The sequence below is a fragment of the Orycteropus afer genome, unplaced genomic scaffold, assembly GCF_000298275.1.
Source record: "Orycteropus afer afer isolate SDZICR_OR568_19922 unplaced genomic scaffold, OryAfe1.0 scaffold00050, whole genome shotgun sequence".
Lineage (NCBI taxonomy): Eukaryota > Metazoa > Chordata > Mammalia > Tubulidentata > Orycteropodidae > Orycteropus > Orycteropus afer.
This window is the reverse complement of record NW_006921637.1, coordinates 541,142-561,587: the sequence shown is the minus strand read 5'-3', so window position 1 is coordinate 561,587 and position 20,446 is coordinate 541,142. Positions and strand designations below refer to the sequence as shown.

At 37.2% G+C, this 20,446-nt stretch overlaps 1 protein-coding gene across 1 annotated transcript in view; it reads right to left on the bottom strand.

Annotated features, from left to right (window-relative positions):
• The window catches only part of LYST (lysosomal trafficking regulator), a 339,163-nt gene that overhangs the window by 14,469 nt on the left and 304,248 nt on the right, over positions 1-20,446 (bottom strand). The window contains 3 exon segments of the mRNA XM_042780645.1: positions 7,784-7,881; positions 8,303-8,442; positions 18,962-19,060. Of these exon segments, the coding sequence (XP_042636579.1) occupies positions 7,784-7,881; positions 8,303-8,442; positions 18,962-19,060 (337 nt within the window).

The following is a 20,446-nucleotide window of genomic DNA, read 5'->3' as shown; positions in this document are numbered from 1 at the left end:
ACTACTGTGGCTGTATAGTAGGTTTTGATATCCGGCAGTGTGAGACCTCCTACTCTGTTTTTCTTCTTCAGTAGTGCTTTGCTTATCCGAGGTCTTTTTCCTTTCCATATAAAGTTAGTGATTTGTTTTTCCATATCCCTAAAGAATGTTGATGGGATCTGGATTGGGATTGCATTGAATGTATAGATTGCTTTAGGTAGAACTGACATTTTCACAATGTTCAATCTTCCAATCCATGAGGTTGAGTTCATTTTTGTATATGGCATGAGTGATGATCCTGTTTCATTTTTCTGCAAATGGATATCCAGTTTTGCTAGTACCATTTGTTAGAGAGCACATTGCTTCCACTAGAATGGTTTTTGGCTCTTTCTCAAAGATGAACTGTCCATAGGTAGATGGATTTATTTCTGGGTTCTCAATTCTGTCATTGTCAATGTCAATTCTGTTCTTGTCGATTCATCTGTCATTGTACTACTACCAGGCTGTTTTAATTACCAAAGCTATGTACTAGGTTTTAAGACCAGGACGATCTCCTATTTCTGTTCTCCTTTAGTACTGCTTTCCTTATCTGGGGTATCTTCCTTTTCCATATAAAGTTGGTGATTAGTTTTTCCATCTCTTCAAAGAATGATGATCGATCTGGATCAGGATTGCATTATATCTGTAGATTGCTTTGGGTAGTATTGATATTTTCATGATGTTAAGTCTTCCTATCCACAAGCCTGGTATATTCTTCCATTTATGTAGGTGTCTTTTGGTTTCTTATATTAGTGTTTTGTAGTTTTCTTTGTATAGGTCTTTTGTGTCTCTGGTTAAATTTATTCCAAAATGCTTCATCTTTTGGGTGATTACTGTAAACGGTATTGTTTTCCTGATTTCTTATTCAGAGTTCTCTTCATTAGTATAAATGAATCCAACTGATTTTTGTGTTCATCTTGTACCCTACAACTTTGCTGATGTCTTCCATTAATTCCAGTAATTTTTCTTGCTGATTCTTTGGGATTTTATGTACAGGATCATGTCATTTGCAAATAGAGATAGTTTTATTTCTTCTAGGCCAATTTGTTATTATTGCTGCTATGTGCTGTCGAGTCTGCTCTGATTCATAGTGACCCCATGTACAAAAGAAGGAAAAACTGCCCAGTCCTGTATCATCCTTAAAAGCCTTGCTGTTTGAGCCCATCCTTGCAGCCACTGTGTCAATGCACTGTGTTGAGGGTCTTCCCATTTTCCGCTGACCCTCCACTTTACCAAGCATAGTATCCTTCTCCAGGATCTGGCCCCTTTTGAAAACATGAACAAAGTAGGTGAGACAAAGTTGTTGAAGGTATTCCCCTTTTTTGCTAACCTTCTACTTTACCAAGCATGATATCCTTCTCCAGGGAATGGTCCCTTCTGACAACACAACCAAAGTAGGCCAGATGAAGTCTGGCCATTCTGGCTTCCAAGAAGCATTCTCGCTGCACTTTTTCCAAAGCAGATTTTTTGTTTTTTTGGTAGCCTATGGTATTTTCAGCATTCTTTGCCAACACTACAATTCAAAGGTATCTTCTTTGGTCTTCCTTATTCATTGTCCAGGTTTCACGTATATATGAAGTGACTGAAAATACCATGGCTTGGGTTAGGAACACCTTAGTTTTTGAAGTGACATTTTTGCTTCTTAATGCTTTAAAGAGGTCTTTTGCAGCAGATATGCCCAGTGCAATATGACATCTGATTTCTTGATTGCCGGTTACATGGGTGTTGATTGTGGATCCAAGTAAAATGAAATCTTTGACAACCTCAATCTTTTCTCTACTTATCATGATGTTGGTTATCAGTCCAGTTGTGAGAATTTTTGTTTTATGTTGAGGTTAATCAATATTGAAGACTGTAGTGTCGGATTTTCATCAGTAAATGCTTCAAGTCATCTTCACTTTCAGCAAGCAAGATTGTGTCACCTACATATCGCAGGATGTTAATGAGTCTTCTTCCAATCTTCATGCCACATTCTTCTTCATAAAGTCCAGCTTCTCAGATTACTTACTCAGCATACAGATTGAATAAATATAGTGAAAGGATACAACCCTGACACACACCCTTCCTGATTTTAAACCATGTGGTGTTCCCTTGTTCTGTTCGAACAACAGCCTCTTGGTCTATATACAGGTTCCTCATGAACACAATAAAGTGTTCTGGAATTCCTATTCTTCACAATGTTATCTATCTATCTATATTATGATCCACCCAGTCGAATGCCTTTGCATAGCACAGGTAAACATCTTTCTGGTATTTTTTGCTTTCAGCCAAGATCCATGTGACATCAGCAATGAAATCCCTCATTCAATGTCCTCTTCTGAATCCAGGTAGAATTTCTGGCATTTTCCTGTTGATGTACTACTGTAAACATTTTTATTTATATGCAGGAAAATTTTACTTGTGCCTGACATGTGTGATACTGTTTGATAATTTCTCATTCTGTTGGATCACCTTTCTTTGCATAGTCAATAAAACACAGGTAAACATTTTTCCTCCTAGTATCCTGTTATTTTTCTTTTAATTGCAGTTGGTTCTGCTGTGACACAGTCCATTTCATGTGTTATTCATGTTATCTGCATTTTCACCTTCTTTATCTTTGTTAGATTTGCCAGTAATTTATCAATTTTATCTTTTCAAAGAACCACTTCTAGTCTTGTTGATTCTATTGTTTTCCTGTTTCATTTATTTCTGCTTCAATCTTAATATTTATTTTCTTCAGATGACTGCAGGTTTTTTTTTTTTTTTTTCCTTTGTTGCTTTTCTCTTAATTGCTGGACATGTTGGGTTAAGGTGTTGATGTTAGTTCTTTCTGCTTTCCTGATAAAAACTGCCCTCTGAGCACTACTTTTGCTGTGCCCCAAATATTTTGGTATGTTATATTTTCATTCTCATTTGATTCAAGGACTTTTTTCATTTCTTCAATTACTTAGTAAAATTTGAGGAGGGGGTTATACACTGTCCATGTGTTTGCTTTTTTCCCCCTCCCTTCGTCTTTCTATTGTTGATTTCTAATTTTATAGCATTGTGATCTGAGAAGATGCTTTGCAGTATTTTGATGTTTTAAAATTTATCAAGGCTTGCTTTGTGGCCTAACATATAGTCTAATCTGTTGAATGTTACATGTGCAGTGGAAAAGAATGTACATTGTGCTGTTGTTGGATGGAGTGTTCTGTATACGTCTATCAGGTCTAGTTGGTTGATTATATTGCTTAGATCTTCTGTATTTTTGTTGAGTTTCTTTCCAGTTGTTTTTCTTTATAGAAAGTGGTATATTAAAATCTCCTACTATTATTGTGGAGCTGTCTATTTTTCTTTTCAATTCTGTTAACTTTTATGTATATTTGGCTTTTTTTTTCATTGGTTATGCATTTATTATGGCTTTCTCCTCTTGTTGGATTGTCCATTTAATCATTATATAATGTCCTTCTTTGTCTCTTTTGCTGCTTTTTGCCTTAAAGTCTATTTTATCAGAAATTAATACAGCCACTCCTGCTCTTTTTTGATTGCCATTTGGTTGATGTTTTTTCAACTTCTGATTTTTAGCTTGTTTTGTCTTTGTGTCTATGCTGTGTCTCTTGCAGACAGCATATTGATGGCTCATGTTTTCATATCCATTCTGCAACTGTCTCATGATTGGTGCATTTAATCTACTTATATTCAGTGTAATTATCACCAAGCATACATTTATTGCTGTTATTTTGTTGTGTTTTTTTTTTTTTTTTGTAATGCTGCTGACTTCTTTGTTCTGTATAATTTTCTATGCTCAGCTCATTCCATATAATTTCCTTCTAAGCTATAGTTTTAGTGTCTGTTAAATGTTTATGACTTTCCTCTTATTTTGATGTGAAGGACTATCAATTTTCTCTGAGGTCACACTGTAATTTATTGTTTTCTTCTCAAGTTTAAAACAGTCCATTCTATCTTGAAGTCATCTTGATTTCCCATCTGTTCACAAATTTTACAATTATACTATTTATTCACTATTTTTGCTTTGTAGTTGTCCTCATTTTCTGGTTCTCTGTTTTCAGTCTTGTAGGTTTATTTTACTTTGGATACTTCTATATCTGGGTTGGCTTCTCGGTGATATTCAGGTGTGTCAATCTCACTTTGTTTTCTGCTGTTTCAGCTCTCTGTACAAAGGACTCCCTTTAGAGTTGTGATGGTTATGTTTATATGTCAACTTGGCTAGGCCTGGTTGAGTGGCTGGGCAGCTGGATGTAGTATTCCCCATGATGAGACTGGTAATCTAGCCCATGGTGGAATCTACTGGGAGCAGCTGAGTAGCTGCCTTTGGGTATGTGGTCTGCTTCCTGTATATAAGAAGAAGCTTTGAGAATGGTCTCTAGCCTATGGCATGCTTGGACCCTGCATGTAGCTGTGTCATTGCTCAGCAGTCTGCTACGCTCTGCCAACCCTGGCACTTACAATGGACTTAAGTTAATGGCCTGCCATGTGGATTGGTAATATCGGAACTGTGCCTTTTTACTTGTCAATCTTGGGGCTTCTCAGCCTCAGCAGCTGTCTGAGTGAAGAAAGGCCTCTAGCTCCAGTGGGCCAGGAGCAGGAGGTTGAGCTGGACCCCAAGGTTGAGGGGCTTTCACCCAGCCCCTAGAGCCTGGCACTTTGAACTTGGACTTAAAGCTTCCAAATTGTAAGAATAAACTCCTGTTTGTTAAGGCCATCTCATTTGTGGTATATTCCTGTCAGAGCGGCACTAGGTAACCAGAACAAGAGTCTCTTGTAAAACAAAAAAAACCCATACTCACTGCCGTTGAGTTGGAGCTGACTCATAGCGACCCCTCCTTGGGATTGTGAGGCAGTATCACTATGGAAGTAGATGGCCTCATCTTCCTTCTGGAGAGTGGCTGGTAGGTTTGAATCGCTACCCTTCTGGTTAGCAGTCAAATGCCTTAGGGACTAAGAGTCTCTTGTAAGGTGGTCAGATTTTTACAAATTCCCTTAATTTGTGTTTATCTGGAAATATTCTAATTTTATATCATATTTGAGGTACAGTTTTGCTGAATATATAATTCTTGGTTGGCAATTTTTTTTCTTTCAATGTTTTATATATGCTATTCCATTGCTTTCTTGCCTGCATGGTTGCTGCTGAGAAATCAGAGCTTAGTCTTATTGGTTGCCCTTTGTAGATAACTCTTCATTTTTACCGAGCTGCTTCCAGGATTCTTTGTCTTTGGTTTTGGTAAGTTTGATTATGATATGTCTTGGTGACATTCTTTTGGGGTCTATGGTGTTTTGGGGTGTGTTGAACTTCTTAAATGCATTTCTCTCGTCTTTCATTATATTAAGGAAGTTCTCTTCCAACAAAGCTTTGATGCTTTTCTCTGTGGTTTTATTAGTCTCTTCTTGGTCTGGAATTCCAATTGCACATAAGTTGACGGCATCCCACATAAATATCAGGCCTTCATTTCTTTTTTCATTCATTTTTCCAATTGTTCCTTTATAACAAAGTAGCACTGAAAGATTTGTCTGTTGTCTCTGAGGCACTGTTTCATTGTTATATTTATACTTAATTGGTGATTGTATGTTGGTGTGTTTTACCCAGGTTTTTTTTTTTTTACTGCTCTGTTCACTAGTTTGGCAGCACCTAGGCTCTTATTACCTGTCTTCTGGTATGTGTGGTAAAGGATGAGAATGTGTGCTAAGTTCTCTATTCACTGTTTGTGTAGAGCAGTTGGCAGCTGGTTGGGCTGGTATAGGCCATCATCCATCATTGATCTGTTGGTGCGGAAACAGGTGGTGGTCCTCGCCCAGTGGGTGAGGCTTTCTGGTCACCAGCTACTGATGCTGATGCCAGCATCGACCTTGGCAAGCAGAGCTGATTATTAGCTTGCTGCCCTGATGGAATGCTGCTTGTAAAAATTTAAAACAGCCATGTTGTCAGGCCAGTTGGCAGTTCACAGCTTTGTTTGTCTCCTTATATGCTGTTTTCATTAAACTTTCTTCTTCTAGTTGCTTTTTGATCTTTTCCTTTGATGCTCAGGGTTTCAGGATTATCACTTTAATCTGTTTCATTTGATTTTTCATTTCTTTGGTATGGAGATTCTGGGTAGTTTTTCTGCCTGTTCCACCATCTTGCCAGAAATCCAAAATGTTCTCAATAAAGTCTTTTATATATGTACCAAGAGCCCTTAAAATAGTTGAAAAAGTCGTTTTGTTCAAACTGGAAAAAAGTTCTACCCATTGTTCTATTATACTGTGGGTTTCCCAAGGACACTTGAACACTCTACTAGTGAATTAATAATTGTAGCAAAAATAATTTTGTTTCTTCTTCCCATGTGTCTAACTAATTTAATAATACAGATATAAATCAGTACTGGCAACAAGAAAGTAATTAACTTTACAAAATTCACCTCCCCCAGGATCAGTCCTAATGTTCAGATTTTGGCAAAACAAGAAAGTAGAGAACTCTATATAAATATTCCCTCAGCATATCTCTTGATGTGATGCACTAAAAGTTGCTAATGTACAAATCAAGGAAAAATATTTAGCAAAGTCATCAATCACCTGGTCACTCTTCTATTACTAAAACCAAAAATCCCAAATCCATTGCCGTCATTTCTAAGGCTGTAAATCTTTATGGAAGCAGAATGCCACATATTTCTCCCATGGAGTGGCTGGTGAGTTCCAACCAATGATCTTTTGGTGAGCAGCCAAGTACTTTAACCATTGTGACAATGGTTGTTACCAAAGTCAACTGTGTAAGTAAGCCCTTTTCCCTTATTTACAACGATTACAATATAAAAATGTTCTCATGACATTTTATGATTGGGGGCTATGGTGGAAAATTCTGAAATCTTTAATAATAACTGGAGACATTACTTTTCTTTAATAGCAGAATGAATGAATGTTTGTAAAACATACAAACAAACAAAAAACACACCCAAAACAAGAGACAACAAAAACCCAAACAAAGGTAAGAGGACCACCTGCTACAGATATGTCAAAGACATTCTATACTGAGTGGACAGTAAGAACAAGAAAGTTTTCAAAGGATTCTTTCAATTTTTTAAGACCCTTAAAAATAGAAATGTAACCAGAAAATTCATAAAATTCCCAATTGTTCTTTTCTGCTGGATGTATCAGGTTTTTAACATGTATACCAAAACCAAACAAAACGCACTGTTGTCGAGTCGGATCCAACTCATAGTGACCCCTCCTTGGGTTTCTGAGGTGGTATCAGTACAGAAGTAGACTGCCCAACTTTCCTTCTGAGGAGTGGCTGGTGGGTTTGAACCTCTAGCCTTCTGGTTAACAGTCAAATGTCTTAGGCACTATGCCACCAGAGCTCCTTTAACATGTATATATGAAAAGAACAAAAGTAAAATCATTTCTAGGAGATATAGCTTTATCATATAATTTTTAAGGCAAACTATACTTTCACATTATTTTAATACTATTATGATCTCTTAGGAAATGAAGAAATATATTCAAAATTGGTCATATGCTTCTGGTTTTCAATTAAGCAGAAGGCAAGTAACAATGTTGATAAAGGTAACAAGTTAATAGATAAAAAACAGAAGCAAAAAAAGAAATACAAAAGCCAAGAAAATTAAGATAATTATATAACAATCATTTGCTTAACTTCCATGTGCTCAAATGGAATTTATATCTTACCTACGCATTTATATCTGTCAGGGACGTTAGAGAACACATGTCCAACACTCAACCTACTACAGACAGAATTGTTTGGTGGGATGTACTGTTAAAGCCATATCCCTGTGCGTTGATGTTGGGCACTGCTCACCTGAGTCACACACAGTAGCAATATCACCTGTAGTTTCACTGGCAGAGACGGCTGTGACAGGGCTTTTGTGTCCAGCCAAACTCTGTACGTAGCACAGCCTAAAAGACAAAAGACACAAATTATATATGATCATTCAACATATACTCTTATTTGTATAATTCCTTCCCTCAGTATATATATTCATAAAGTCATATATGTTTTCCTCCTTTCAATAAGATTCAAATGAAACTCACTGCCGTTGAGTCGATTTGACTCAAGTGACCCCTCCTTGGGTTTCTGAGGTGGTTATCTCTACAGAAGTAGATCGCTCAGTCTCCCTTCTGAGGAGTGCCTGGAGGGTTTGAACCTCCAGCCTTCTAGTTAGCAGTCAAATGCCTTAGGCACTACACCACCAGAGGTAAAATTTGCATTTCATGCTTAACATTATTAAAATATAATGATGCTATAATAGTGCATGTTTCATAAAGTAAGAAATGAAACATTAAAAAGAACTCTTTCTGAGTTGGTGACCTTCTTTACCTGTTTAAATCCCATATAATGCAGGTTCCATCTCTGCTCACACTTATCATTATACTGTATGGTTTGCAAACAAATAGGCTGGTTATCTCTTCTGTGTGCCCATAGAGATGTATCTGGGACTCCATTTCTATCTCTGATGGCTAAAATTTAAAAATTAAGTATAAGATAAAAACCACAACATAAAACATCCTCGAGAACATAGTATTTCAAAATAAAAAAACAAAGTGATTCATATGTTCTTATCAAACATACAGTGTTTCAGTCCAATTTATTTCAACATTTTTAAAGAGTAAAACTAATAAGACACTAATAATTTTTTAAAATTGCCCACAATTTAATCAGCTAATGTCTTTCATTTTTGCCTATTGTCTAGTCTTTGTCTAAACATGCATATATTTTTTATAATAGCATAGGAGCTCTGGTAGTGTAGTGCCTAAGGCACTTGACTACTAACCAGAAGGCTGGCAGTTCAAACCCACCATCCACTCCTCGGAAGGAAGGTTGGGCAATCTACTTCCGTAGTGATATCACCTTTGAAACCCAAGGAGGGGTCGCTATGAGTCAGAATTGACTTAATAGCAGGCCACTAGTTCAAGTCCAGAGACAGTCCAAGATCAGAAGGAAACATGGAAGGCTGCTAAATGAAGACTCGACTACATGCAGGGTCTAAGCATGCCAAAAAGCTGCACAGACATTTCTCAAAACTTCTGCTTATATACTGGAAGCAGACCACATCCCTAAGACAACTACCAGCTGCTCTAGTAGATTCCACCATGGAGTTGATTACCAATCCCATCAAGGGGAATAACTATATCCAGCTGCCCAGATACTAAAAAACAGGCCCTGCCAAGTTGATACATAACTTTAACTACCACACCATTACATAATATGTTCTGTGTATGTATGTATGTGTATGTGTGTATCTGTGCATGTATGTGTACATGTATATATTTGTAGTTAATTCCTCTGCTTGAGGAACAGAATATAGGTACTTTTCCTGTTTCTGCACAATGACTGTGACACCACCAGTCTGGGGCCACTTGACACCAAGGTCAAGTCTTGAGAATCCTGGACCACCCAGGCAATTCCAGTCCAGGCTGTAATTCCACACAAGGTTTGGCACTCATTTGATTCACCTTCACTCTTTAGGGATGTGGCTTGTTGAAGGAGGTTCTCCTGTGGGACTCCCTAGCTTGCTCAGTCCCTAGGTATCATTTTTTTATTCTTCTCACAAGAGGCTGTCCAAGGACAAGACCACTGTTCCAGGACTGATGGAGTACCTTCAGGGCTAAAGCTGCTTCCCTGTTTGTTTATCTCTCTGGCCTGTTATTGTTGTTGTTGTTGTTGTTATGTGCCGTCAAAGTCAAGTCAGCCCTGACTCATAGCGACCCCTCCTTGGGTTTCCAAGGCAGTATCACTACGGAAGTAGGAATGCCCAACCTTCCTTCCAAGGAGTGGCTGGTGGGTTTGAACCGCCAGCCTTCTGGTTAGCAGTCAAGTGCCTTAGGCACTATGCTACCAGAGCTCCTATTGTTGTTGTTTTGTGCCGTCGAGTCGCTCCCGACTCATAGCGACCCCTCCTTGGGTTTCCGAGGCAGTATCACTACGGAAGTAGGATTGCCCAATCTTCCTTCCGAGGAGTGGCTGGTGGGTTTGAACCGCCAGCCTTCTGGTTAGCAGTCAAGTGCCTTAGGCACTATGCTACCAGAGCTCTGGTCTGGTAATCCCTTAATATATTATCACTTTGATGGTTTTACAACTTAAAAACGAAAACAACCATTTAAAAACCTTCATTTATCAAGACTTTACCAAAAAGTGAAAAGACAAACTACCAACTGAAGAATATCTTCAGAAACCATATATCTGATAAGAATCTAATAACCAAAACATAAATAAAATTTCAACAAATTAATGACAAAAAGACAAACTACCCAATTATAAAATGGACAAAGAATCTGAATAGACATCTCGTCAAAGAGGATATGGCACCAAATACATGAAAAGATGTGCAGTGTCATTAGCCGTCAAAGAGATGCTAATCAAAACCACAATAAGCACCATTTTAATCCACTAGGATGGTTGGTGGTGTAGTGCCTAAAGCATTTGACTGCTAAGCAGAAGGCTGGTAGTTCAAATCCACCAGCCACTCCTTGGAAGGAAGATTGGGAAATCTACTTCCGTAGAGATACCGCCTCAGAAACCCAAGGTGGGGTGGGTTGCTGTGAGTTGGGTTCGACTTGACAGCAGTGAATTTTTTTTTTTTTTTTTGTTTAGGGGGGTTTAAAAAAAAAAAAAAAAAAAAAAACCAAAAACTGAAAATAACAAATATTGGGAGAATGTGGGGAAACTCGAATCTTTCCATTTTTCAATTGGAAACTGAAATTTATCTATGGCTGGTGGCAAGGCAAAATGGTACACTATTGTGGAAAACAGTGTGGCATTTCTTCAAAAAACTAAAAATAACAGTACATATGACTCAGCATATCCTCTTCTAGGTATATACCAAAAAGATTTTAAAGGAGAGACAGAGACTCGTACACTAACGTTCACTGCAGCATTATTTACAATAGCAAAAAGGTGGAAACAACCAAAATGCCCATCAACTGATGAATGGATAAACATAATGTAGTACATAACTGCAAAAAGGACATGGAGGTGGCATCTTTGGACCTCCTCTAATGTCACGAGGGGGAGAGAGAATCACCCATCCACAACCCACGGCTTATTCCTATGAGGCCAGACAGGCCACTACCCATCAGCCTTTTTACCAATTCTGATACCAACTCTCCCTCCCACAGCACTCACTACTTCTCTGCTGGGTTCAATAATTCGTTGCAATGGCCACACACAATTCACAGACAACACTCACAATTATGGGGTTTATTAGGGAAGTAACAGGTTACAATTCAGGTCCAGGATACAATTCTTTGATCAGGACAGTCTCCCCTCTGCTATGCCCTCAGGCATGCCTTTCTGACCCTTGGCCTCTGCCCTGCTTGGGCAAGCATTACAAAGCTCTTTTAGCTCTGCTGATAGGTACACCTCGGTGCATCCCCCTCTGCAGCAAGCCTGCTGCTCCGGCTCGTGCCTCTTGGTTCCTGCTCCCAGTCATCTCTGCTGGTTGTCTCTGTCATTCATCTCTGCCAAAGAGGTCCAGTGCAGGGATCTTGGATCCCAGGATGCACTCCACACATGACATTGTGTCATTGGCTCTTCTCTCTTGATGGCAGTGAGATCCCCTCTTCCGCCTCTAAGAGGGCTCACTTTAAGGCTAGCAGAATGACAAAACTAACCAATCCCTACATTAGAGCTCCATACATGTTATTTTCCTGGTCTCACCCCCACAACGGTGCCATGTACCTTATTTATATTACTAACAAGCTATCTGAGGAGCTCTGGTAGCGTAGTGCCTAACGCACTTGACTGCTAACCAGAAGCCTGGCGGTTCAAACCCACCAGCCACTCCTTGGAAGGAAGGCTGGGCAATCTACTTCCGTAGTGATACTGCCTTGGAAACCCAAGGAGGGGTTGCTATAAGTCGGGTCTGACTAGACAGCACATAACAACAACAATAACAACAACAACAACAACAAGCTATCCAATCCCCTTATTGGGCCACAAAGCACCACACATTTGCAAAATTCCACCCAGTAATCTGGTAGGAGACTAAAGATCATGGCTAGAAGAGCCATACCAAGTAATTCACCGCACCACACACACATACAAGTCATATAAATCAGTCAATAGAAGAATAAAGTCTTGATACATGTTATAATATAAGTCAATCGTAAGAGGAGGATAAAAGACAAGAAAAAGCAAATTTATAGAGACCAAAGTTTATTACTGATTACTATGGATGGAAGGGAGGAGGAAAGCGAGTTAATGGTGATAGAGGTATCACATTAAGGTTAGGGCTGAACAAAACATTGTGTCATAGAAACATTTATAACAATGACCAAAAAAAAGAAAAAGAAAAGAACAAAACAAAACCAAAAAAAAAACTCAGAGCTGAAGCTGCTTATATGCAATCAATCTCATGAGATTTGGTTTCTTGGTTTCGAGGTTTAGGGTCATGGTTTCAAGGGACATTCAAGGTAATTAGTCTAAAAACATGTTTAGTGTTTCTGTTCTACTTCCTAGTTTATTGCATAGTGCTTGGGATCTTAAAATCTAGCAAACCACCATCCAAAGCACAATTGGTCTCTATCCACCTAGAATGAAAGAGGAAGAAGGAGAGTCAGAAATAGAAGGAGGATACAGAATGTGTGGTTCATTGCCTCCATGAACAGTTGCCTCCTTTGCCATGAGACCAGAAGAACTGGATGTGCCTGGCTACCATTATGGAACATTTTGATTAAAGATTCTATAGAAGAATGCTGGTGTAAAGGGTGAAAATGCAGAACAGAATTTTAAATTTTCATATACTCCAGACATCCTGGAACCATGAAAATTGGAAAAACTCCAGAAACTACTGTCCTGAGATAATCTTTAAACCTTAAACCAAAAATATCTCCTGGAATCTTCTTAAAACCAAGTAATAATTTAGCTTAACTAGTAAAAACTGTCTGCCTTCAGCATTATGCTCTTTTAAGAACTATATATATGGGATCAAACAGACAACAGCAACTTGAAAGATTAGATTGGAACCTCAGGGGATAGTCAGTTTATGTTAATGAGGGAGGAACAACTCAGAAAAGGAGAATGTTTACACAACTCCAAGAATGTCATCAGTGTCACTAAATGGTATGTTCAGCTTTTTGAATTGGTAGATATTTTTCTGTGTATATTTGCAATATTAATAATAAAATTATTTAAAAAAAAGACAGAAAAAAAAAATTTATCCAGCCATTGTTGTCTCTGGGTAAAATTATTTCAATTAATTTTTTTAAGAAACAGGAAATTTCTACGATTACAGAGATTTATAATAAGGACAAGCAAGTGATTTGCATGTTATGAAGAGGCAACCTGGGATGCAATTTACTTATTCACCCAACAAACATTGCTAGAAGCTCACTACCATGAGCCTGGCACTGGAGTAGGAGCTGGGATAAAAGATAATCTTTGCTGTCCAGGAGCTCTGTGGGAGTAATGAGTGCTACTAAAGATGATCTCCACAAGGGCCTCAGGGATTCACAGATAAACCACTTCCCATGAAGTCTTCAAACCTACCAGCCAGTCCTCAGAAGGAAGGTTGGACAATCTACTTCCTTAGTAATACTGCCTCGGAAACCCAAGGAGGGGTTGCTATGAGTCAGGTCTAACTTCATGGCACATAACACTAACAACAACATGATTGGGAGGAGGTAATAAGAAAAGGATTTCCTGGGGAGATGGCATACAAAGTATAAAGAATTAGCAGAATTTATTAAGACAAAGTAAAAAGGTTGTCAAAGGGCATTCTGGGCTGAGAAAGGAGTATGTAAAAGGAAAATGGAGACATGAGAGAAAGTGGTACTGCAATTATGATGGCTTGGGTAGTAGGAAGAAATGAGAGTGGTGAGGCAGACAAGGGCTAAGGGTATGACATGTGATGCCTAGCCAACTGGATTTTATACCCCAAATAATGAGGCACCATTAAACATTAAGTTGGGAGCAATATGATCCAATCAGAATTTCAGGAAAACCATTCTAGCTTGCAAGGAGGAACATTTAAAGGGTTATGAGACTAAAGGTAAGGATATCAGTTAGAAATCCAGGCAGGATATAGTAAAGGGCTGGCTGAAGCAATTGGCACAAGGACCTATGTTCTCCATATGGAGAAGGTGGGCTTGACTCATTTTCAGTTATCATGCCAAGGAATCATTGTGATACTTTAATCTGAAATTCATGTTTTAATTCTTGAAAGTTCTTAGTCATTATCTCTTCAAATTCTCCCTTTCTTCTATTCTCTCATAACTATTAGGCATAAGTTGTACCGTCTCAATTCTATCCTCCATACATCTCCTCTTGTCTTTTTTTTACTCTTTATCTTTCTGTTACATTCCCTGTAATTTCTTCAGATCTTTTTTCCAGTTAATTGATTCTACAATCTGCTCTTTAACTGGCTATTATAATTAACTAGCTGTATGACTTTGGTCAAGTTATTTAATACCTCTGTGTTTCAGTAGTCTCATCTGAAAATGGTGATAATTTTAAAATTGTTCCCAAGATTTGATGCATTAGATTATGTATTTAGAATAATGCCTGACAAAGTAAGTATTCAATAAATTAGCTATTATTATTATTATTTAACAACCAGAAACTTATTCTCTCACAGTTTAGAGGCTGGAAGTCCAAATTCAGGATGACAGCTCTAGGGGAAGGCTTTCTCTCTCTGTGAAAGGTCCTAGTCTCCTTTCAACATCTGTGGGCCTGGTGTTCCTTGGAGATTGCCATGTGTCTTGGCTTCAATCTTCCCCAGGGTCTAGGAGGTGCACAGCACAAGGACTCTGGACCTAAAGGAAGCATTCTATTCTTGGTTCTTCTTTCTTAGTGGTAGTAGGTCCCTCTCTAGCTATTATTTTTACTAGAAGATATTTTTCATTTTTTTCCTCACATCTACTTTTGTCTTTCTTTAGTGTCCCATTTTTAAACACACAACTGCCTCTGATTCATTGACTACAGACTAATGAGCTGGTTCAAAATCAAAACTAAAATAAGGTTAGTGTTTTACTTGATAAATCACAAGTCTGGGTTTCTAAAACCAATATTTTTCTGTCAGTTTCAGACCATTCTCCTACTGACTACTATCATTCTTGTTCCTTTTTGTAAAGAATATGTTGTTGTTGTTGTTGTTATGTGCCGTCGAGTCGGCCCCGACTCATAGCGACCCCTCCTTGGGTTTCCGAGGCAGTATCACTACGGAAGTAGGATTGCCCAACCTTCCTTCCGAGGAGTGGCTGGTGGGTTTGAACCGCCAGCCTTCTGGTTAGCAGTCAAGTGCTTTAGCCACTATGCTAAAGAATATGTTAGGAGGAACATAATCCTACAGATTTATTAAACTGTCTTCTACCTTTCATTCTGTGATTTTTCACTCTGTGAATTATTTATGGAGTAAACATAGCATATGGTGCCTATAGTGGTTGTTGACAATTTTATAGATTCTGCACTTTCAAATGAGTTAGTGTTACTAGGATGATTCATTGATGGACCAGGAAATAATTTTCAGTGGGCAGAAAAGGAATCTTGTGCTGGCCTCCTTCTTTAAAAAACTGTTCTTGAATGAACTGACATTATTTTGGATAAGCTTCATACATATTCTCCTAACCAGTATCAACTGCCATAGAGTTGATTCCAACTAATGTGGAATCTACATGTGTCAGAGTAAAACTGTGCTCAGTAGGATTTTCAATGGCTGCTTTTTGGAAGTAGATCGCCAGACCTTTATTTCAAGGTACCTCTGGGTGAATCTGAACCTTTAACCTTTCAGGTTAGCAGCTAAGTATGTTAACTATATGTACCACATCTAGGCACTCCATATATCCTCCTACTACCACCAATTTATAGAATAGAAATCTAAGCATTCATTTATATGAAGATGATTGGCCATACTATTTAATTAGTGAAAGGATGACTCAAAAGCAATCACTGTAAAATCAGTTATCACTTTTAAAGGATATTCTCTAACACTTAAATGATTTATAGATAACAAACACATATAACAAGTCAATTTAGTCATTGTTACCTGAATGTGTTTTGAAAGAATTTATTATGAAGAGTCAACAGCAATTTTATAGATTGAACAGCAAGTGCTCAAAGTTAGATATGCTTGAACTAGCTAAGAAAGGTTTTTCATAAGATTCTCTTGAAAATATTTTCAAACAATTATTCTGGCCTCATTCTCATGGAACTTTTTGGGCCTGTCTACTATCTGTGTTAAAGCTAGTCCAAAAGAGAATATGAATTACTTTAAAACCAATTAGTTGGCATAATGTAGTCCACAAAGACAATGTTTGACATTCTACTTTGGTGAGTAGCAACTGGGGTCTTAAAAGCTTGTGAGTAGCCCTCTAAGCTACAACTATTGGTCTCTTATTGTCCAGAGCAAAGAGAAGTGAAGAAAAATCAAAGACTCAAGGAAACAATTAATTTAAAGGACTAAGGGGCCATGTGAACCAAAGCTTACACTACCTTGAGACCAGAAGTAAATGGTGCCTGGCTAGCACTACTGATCATTTTGATCAGGATCACAAGGGAAACTTCTAGTCAGAGAGGGAGAAAAAAGAAAAGCAGAACAAAATTCGAAACAAAAATGACTGAACTTACTCATCTGACAGAGACAAGTGGAATCCTTAAGACTATGGCCCTTAGTCACCCATCAAGCCTGGAACTGAACCCACCTTTGGGGATCAACTTTCAGCCAAACAACAGACAGCCTATAAAGTAAATAATAATACTAGAGTGGAATGTAGTACTCAGAATTATCAACCATATCAGACAAAAAGGGCAGCATCTGTTAAAAAATAAATTTTAGAAGGCAGGAAGGGACAGGAAAGAAAAATGAATGGAAACAGGGAACTCAGAGAAGAAGCAGGAAGAGTGCTGTTAAAGTGAGGCGACTGCAACCAATAATCACATAACAAAATGTGTATAAATCATTGAATGGAAAACTAATTTGCTCTGTAAATCTTTATGGAAGTAAACTGTCACACCTTCCTTCCACAAAGTGGCTGATGAGTTTGAACTGCTGACCTTCTGGTTAGCAGCAAAAGCCTTATCTACTATACCACCAGAGCTCCTTAGTAACTGTTAATCTCATGACTCAATTAACTAATATTTAAAAGAAAAAAAAAAAGAAAAAAGAAAAAAAAAAACAATCTTATAAATGAACTGAAAAATCTGTTTTCAGGCAAATATATATCTGAGGAAAGGTAGTAACATAAGCATTTACAACTATGATTTTAATACTAAAAAAAGCATATGTCTTGCTGTATTCAAATCATAACAGCTACACCTTTGATCTGATATGCTCAAAGCTATTCTGTGCACAATTACTCTTATACTGACAGCTCAATCTTTATTATTATTTTTTTTTATCACCTGTACTGAATGAATACTATGTCAGTGCACAATCAGAAATTTAAATTGTAGGGAGATCAGAAGTGAAGAAAACTAAGAACAAAGTTGTTCAAAGCATTAGAAGAAGCAAGAGGAAATAAAAAGCAAAAGATGAAGCCACTTTTTTTAAAAGGAATCTATATCGTGGTACAAAATGATCTGAGTACATAAGCAGATAACTGCCCTAACAGCAGTGAGTAGAATCTATTTGTGGGATAACTGAAATGGAAGGATGGGCTCAGAACATAAAAGGGAGTGAATACTAGAAAAGTTGTAAAATTAACATCCATTTTCCTCTGGGAAGAAGAAAGGAGAATTCCAAAAGTTATGCTGCTTCTCTGAATAGATTTCTTAGCATTTCTTTTATTATGACATATAAGAACCTTATCATTGGTGTCAATCTACTTTTCCTGACCTGTTTTTTTTCCATTCCTTTTCCACATGCTACACTCTAGTCATACATAACTATTTACTATATCTAAATACACCATGCCTTTGATTCCATGCTATTGTGTAAGTTTTTACAAGTTTATAAACTCTACTGAAAACTGTTTGCTTTGCCTGAAATGTTCTTTCCTCTCTTCTATATTTAGTGAATTAAAAAAATGGTCCTTTAAGATATAGTTCTACTGTGATTTCCCCTGACATTTGGTGTTCCCTCTACTGTACTCTTCTAGCTCCCATGGGAACCTTTCTCACAGCACAAACTTCACTGGCCTGCAATATTCTGCACATGCCTCCCACCTGCAACTAGGCTAAGAGAAAGAAATAAGATTATAGTCACATTTATATTCCAGAGACCATGGCAGAGAACCTTAGCAAAGGTTTAGAAGGAAATAAGCCAGGACTGAAAATATAGAAGGACTCTGCGCTAGGAATATAGATTTTACTCAGTAAAAGGTATTTAATCAATATAATAGAGAAAATAATTGTGTACGGGGAAGTAGAGAAAAGCAAAAGATCTGAATGATCATTATTATGTTAAACTCTAACTTTGTAATTTACCTCAATTGTACCAGGGGCAGTTGATTTCAAAAAGGAAAGAATAAATTATAAGAAGTATTAAATAATGTATTATTTCTACTAATTATTTTATTATTTACTTATATTACTATATTACTTATTTCTACTATATTACTTTAGTCCTGGAAGTTCAGTGAATGACTTAAAAACAAATCTTCCAGTAAGTGGTAGAAATTACAACAGGGGAAACTTTAATATATTCAGAGAGTTGAACATCAGGGGTTCTAAGTTTTCAAATTAGAATCTTGTGGCACACTCCCAAGAATTCAGGTCCACACTGAGAAAAAGGCAAGCATCATAATATCATTAAAGAACCTAAATATAAAACAGATCATAACCCAAAATACTGTTTCTGAAACAAAAAAATAAGACTTTTATAATTATTCTCAAACTTTATCAGGATCCTAATAAACCTAACATGAAGAGTTTAATATGTGACCTTTCACATTTTAAAAGCTAATGTGGGGAAACAGATGAAAAGTATAAAATACTTATTTTTAAAGTTAATCTTATAAAAAATGAACTATACTTTATATAGGATTTCCTTCCTTCACTGATGTAAAAATTCCCAGCCACCCACGAAGTGAGTGCAGTGCCTACCGTGCTGTTGGTGAATCTGTTTGAGTATGCCGTGATAACACCACATCTGCTCCCTGTGAACAGCTGGCAACTGTCAGGGACCCATGCACAACTAGTCACCTTTGGAAAAGGATAAATAAAAGATTATTGTGTGTTGAAAGTATGGGAAATCACATTTACTTTTCTTACAACTATTTAATAAATATATAATTGAAAAATCTAAGGTAAACATTTTACTTGAAACAATTAGAACAGTGCCAGGATAATAAAAAAAATATTCTGTAATTTTAAGCCAGATGTCTAAAAGCTGTTTCAAAATTAAAATGTGTTATAATGCCATCTATGATTTTGCATTTCTCTATATTTAAACATGTGGTCATTTGTTCCCTAGAAATGTAACAAATTCCTGAGTAGATCCAAGGTGGGGTGCGTGTTTGTGTTATACTGCTTTCTATTTTCATTTCTTTCTCTTTTCTTGGTGAGTAGACAGGGTACATATAGATAGAGCTTTCACTTCTAACAGTTTTAAAGATTAAGTTGGAGAAGCAGGAAAGATTAATTTGAAGGAAAAAAACCCCCCAAAAACCATGATTATTCCTTTGACACAAAACCTTCTGTATGGCAGGACTATGCAAGGTCAGCTTAGTTCTCCACACTTCCTGAGAGGTATTCCTTTTGGCATTAGCTGAATCATAGGGCTATTTCCTATAGCAGCTGTTTCCCACAGTCACTTCACTTGACCAAGAGATGAGAGGCCACTGGTCATGGACTTCTTCCTCTTCTCTCTTTTATACCTCAACATGTCTCTCTGTCTTCTGATTAAGAGGAGGAAGTGCTTCCTCATGTTAAGACCAGGTCTACCTCACTCCCAAGGTTCCTCAAAACCCTTGTCCTCTCTCTTATAGTTTCAAAGTGGCTTTTGCTGTCTTCATATTCTAGATGAATTTTCTCACACCCAAGATTTAATGAAAGAACAATGTATTTCTAAGGATGAAAATGAAATATGGCATTTTCATATGTCATTTACTATTTGACAGTAAGTACTTTATCACACAGTATTGTGCTACAAGAATCTTGACTATCTCATTTTATTGAAGGGCTTTTGAGAGTATTCTTTAATCTTTTGTGATATGTGTGTCAAACTTTACATGATACAAAAATTTTGCAATGCTTAAATTCTTATATAAGATTGTACTTCACATCCCTTTATTCTTACTTCTCTACTTCACTGGTAAAATGTTTTAAAAATGGAAAAAATAAAAAAGGTCCACTGGAGCCAAATAACAAATGATGATGACCTTTTTCCCAGGTATTATGGGGTTAAGAAAATAAGTCATTGTTCTCCTTTTATTTTCACTGTCAAAAATTCCCCAAAAGTAGTTTACTCCATTTCTTTTTTTTTTTTTTTATTATTAGGATTTGGGTGAAGATTTACAGAGTAAATTCACTTTTCATACAGCAGTTCACATATACTTTGTCTCATGTCATTGACCAAAATTTACAATG